Raw genomic sequence first — 2,704 nt, 5'->3', positions numbered from 1 at the left:
TGTCTTCCATGATTACCCTTGAACCCCAATTTACTCCTTTAATAGAATTACATGAGTAGAGAAAAGTTTTGGGGCTTAAAAAAGGAAACTTTCAATACTCCGTACTCAGTACTCAAAACTCCGTGTGTAACACTGCACATTTCCAGTTTTTGACAGCAGATTTCCATTTATTTTTTTAAACATTCTGTGGCGCTTTCTCTTGTATATCATCACCTCTGAACAGCCTACAACTAAACTAGATCAGGAATTCAGGACCTCCCATAGCTTCAAAATATCTTCTTTTCCAATGGTCGAAATCTAGGATTCTTGATTCCTGCTTGAAAGAAAGGAGTCTTCTCATCAGATCTCGTTCTTGAATTCCAGAAGCAGCAGGGTTTGGGAATCAATGGCGGAACCCAAGAAGTACATTACTGCAGAGGAGCTGAAGAAGCACAACAAAGCAGGGGATCTGTGGGTGTCTATTCAGGGGAAAGTGTATGATGTTTCAGAGTGGGTGAAAGTCCACCCAGGTGGGGAGCTGCCTCTGAGGAGCCTTGCAGGCCAAGATGTGACCGATGCTTTTGTGGCATTCCACCCAGGGGCTGTCTGGCACCACCTTGACAGATTCTTCAATGGCTTTTACCTCAGGGACTACACAGTATCCGAGGTGTCCAAGGATTACAGGAGGCTGGTGTCTGAGTTCTCCAAGATGGGGCTGTTTGAGAAGAAAGGGCATGGGGTTTTCTTCTCCATGTGCTTAATGGTAGTCCTGTTTGCTGTGAGTGTTTATGGGGTTTTGTGCAGTGAGAGTGTGTGGGTGCATTTGGTTAGTGGTGGGCTGATGGGGTTTCTGTGGATTCAGAGTGGGTGGTTAGGGCATGATTCTGGGCACTATCAGATTATGATGAGTAAAGGGTATAATAGATTTGCTCAGATCCTTACTGGGAATTGTCTTACAGGGATAAGCATTGCGTGGTGGAAGTGGAACCACAATGCCCATCACATTGCCTGCAACAGCCTTGACTTTGATCCTGATCTGCAGCACCTCCCTTTCTTTGTGGTATCTTCCAACCTCTTTAACTCACTCACTTCACATTTCTATGAAAGAAAGCTGAACTTTGACACATTTGCTAGGTTCTTGGTTAGCTATCAGCATTGGACATTTTATCCTGTCATGTGTTTTGCTAGGATTAATCTGTATGCACAGTCATTTGCACTGTTGTTTTCCAAGAGAAAAGTGGCCAATAGGGGGCTGGAGCTTTTGGGGCTTCTTGCATATTGGGTCTGGTATCCATTGCTTGTTTCTTGCTTGCCCAATTGGGGGGAGAGAGCTATGTTTGTAATTGCTAGTTTTGTGGTTACTGGGATCCAGCATGTTCAGTTCTGTCTCAACCATTTCTCGACCAGTGTTTATGTGGGACCGCCTACTAGCAGCGATTGGTTCGAGAAGCAGACTGGTGGGAGTCTTGATATATCATGCTCTTCTTGGATGGATTGGTTCCATGGAGGGCTGCAATTTCAGGTGGAACACCATTTGTTTCCCAGGTTGCCAAGATGTCATCTCAGAAAAATCTCTCCCTTTGTGAAGGAGCTTTGTAAAAAGCACGGTTTGCCCTATAACTGCGCCTCGTTCTGGGAGGCAAACGAGATGACTATCAGAACGCTTCGCGCTGCTGCACTGCAAGCCCGGGATTTATCCAAGCCAGTGCCCAAGAATTTAGTGTGGGAAGCTGTTAACACCCATGGATGATGAGATAGCTTTAATTTTGGGGTGTTTATTAGCATTGTGATTGTGATTGTGATTTGTAGTAGTAAATGAAAGTTTTCTGTCATTCTTTTGAGGCTTGAATTACTTGTGATTGAGTCTTGTAGGGTGAGAGCAACACAGACATTATTGGTATTGCCTAGTGAATGAACTAAAAGCTTCTTATAAATTTGCACCCTTTTGGTTTTGATGTTTTTTTTGACGAGTTCTACTACATAGACTCCGTGAATTTTACTCCCTGATGTAAACTACCTTTTTCAGGTGGGTCTCAATACAAGTGTCTACATCAAGATAGATTTTGTGTGTGGGAGTAGAAAATGAGAGTACATGTAGTATTTTCCTTTTTTGACTGCCCACAATATACAAGGTGTTTGCAGTGTAGTTGACAGTATTGGAAGGCATATAGAATGTGGCTTTGATCCCATGATTGTGCAGTGTCTTTCCTACAACAGTTTGGTGCTTTCCCTCTCTTGTTGATTTGGCATCATCATCTTGGAATGGCTTCTAAAGTTTGCTTTCTTATTCATACCATAACCCACTTATATCGCATGGTCATATTGAGTTTCGATTAATTCAGAGTTAAACTATTGTTTAGAGACTAGAATTAGACACCTCCTTCAGGCATTACGGAAACCTTGTTGGATGATTGTTTCGGTCCTCAACACGCATGACATCTTTGTAAGAATCGAATTTCACCCTCCTACTGATAATATATATATATATATATATATATATATATATATATATATATATATATATAGGGATGCAGATGCTCATGAGGGAAATGCGAACGAATCAGTGCGCGACACGTGTCCAGATCTAATAACTTAAAAAAATAACGCGGTGACATTTTCGTAAATAATTGAACATCGAAGTGCAAGTAAAATCACTTACAAGTGCACCTACTTTCACCTATAAGTGCATGTAATTTTGTCTTGTTAGCATTCACTTTTCGCAAAC

General features: G+C 41.8%; 1 protein-coding gene across 1 annotated transcript; it reads left to right on the top strand.

Annotated features, from left to right (window-relative positions):
* The first annotated feature begins 220 nt into the window (after positions 1 to 220).
* On the top strand, positions 221 to 1,913 carry LOC109158482 (acyl-lipid (9-3)-desaturase-like). Its single transcript, XM_019306402.1, has one exon. It carries the CDS (start codon positions 386 to 388, stop codon positions 1,727 to 1,729), a length of 1,344 nt encoding a protein of 447 aa, XP_019161947.1. The 5' UTR covers positions 221 to 385; the 3' UTR covers positions 1,730 to 1,913.
* Positions 1,914 to 2,704: the final 791 nt, after the last annotated feature.

Source organism: Ipomoea nil, unplaced genomic scaffold, assembly GCF_001879475.1.
Source record: "Ipomoea nil cultivar Tokyo-kokei standard unplaced genomic scaffold, Asagao_1.1 scaffold2818, whole genome shotgun sequence".
NCBI lineage: Eukaryota > Viridiplantae > Streptophyta > Magnoliopsida > Solanales > Convolvulaceae > Ipomoea > Ipomoea nil.
This window is presented reverse-complemented; position numbering and strand designations above follow the sequence as displayed.

Excerpts from the sequence above, each read along its gene's own strand:
- LOC109158482 (XM_019306402.1), top strand. The coding sequence starts at position 386 with ATGGCGGAACCCAAGAAGTACATTACTGCAGAGGAGCTGAAGAAGCAC.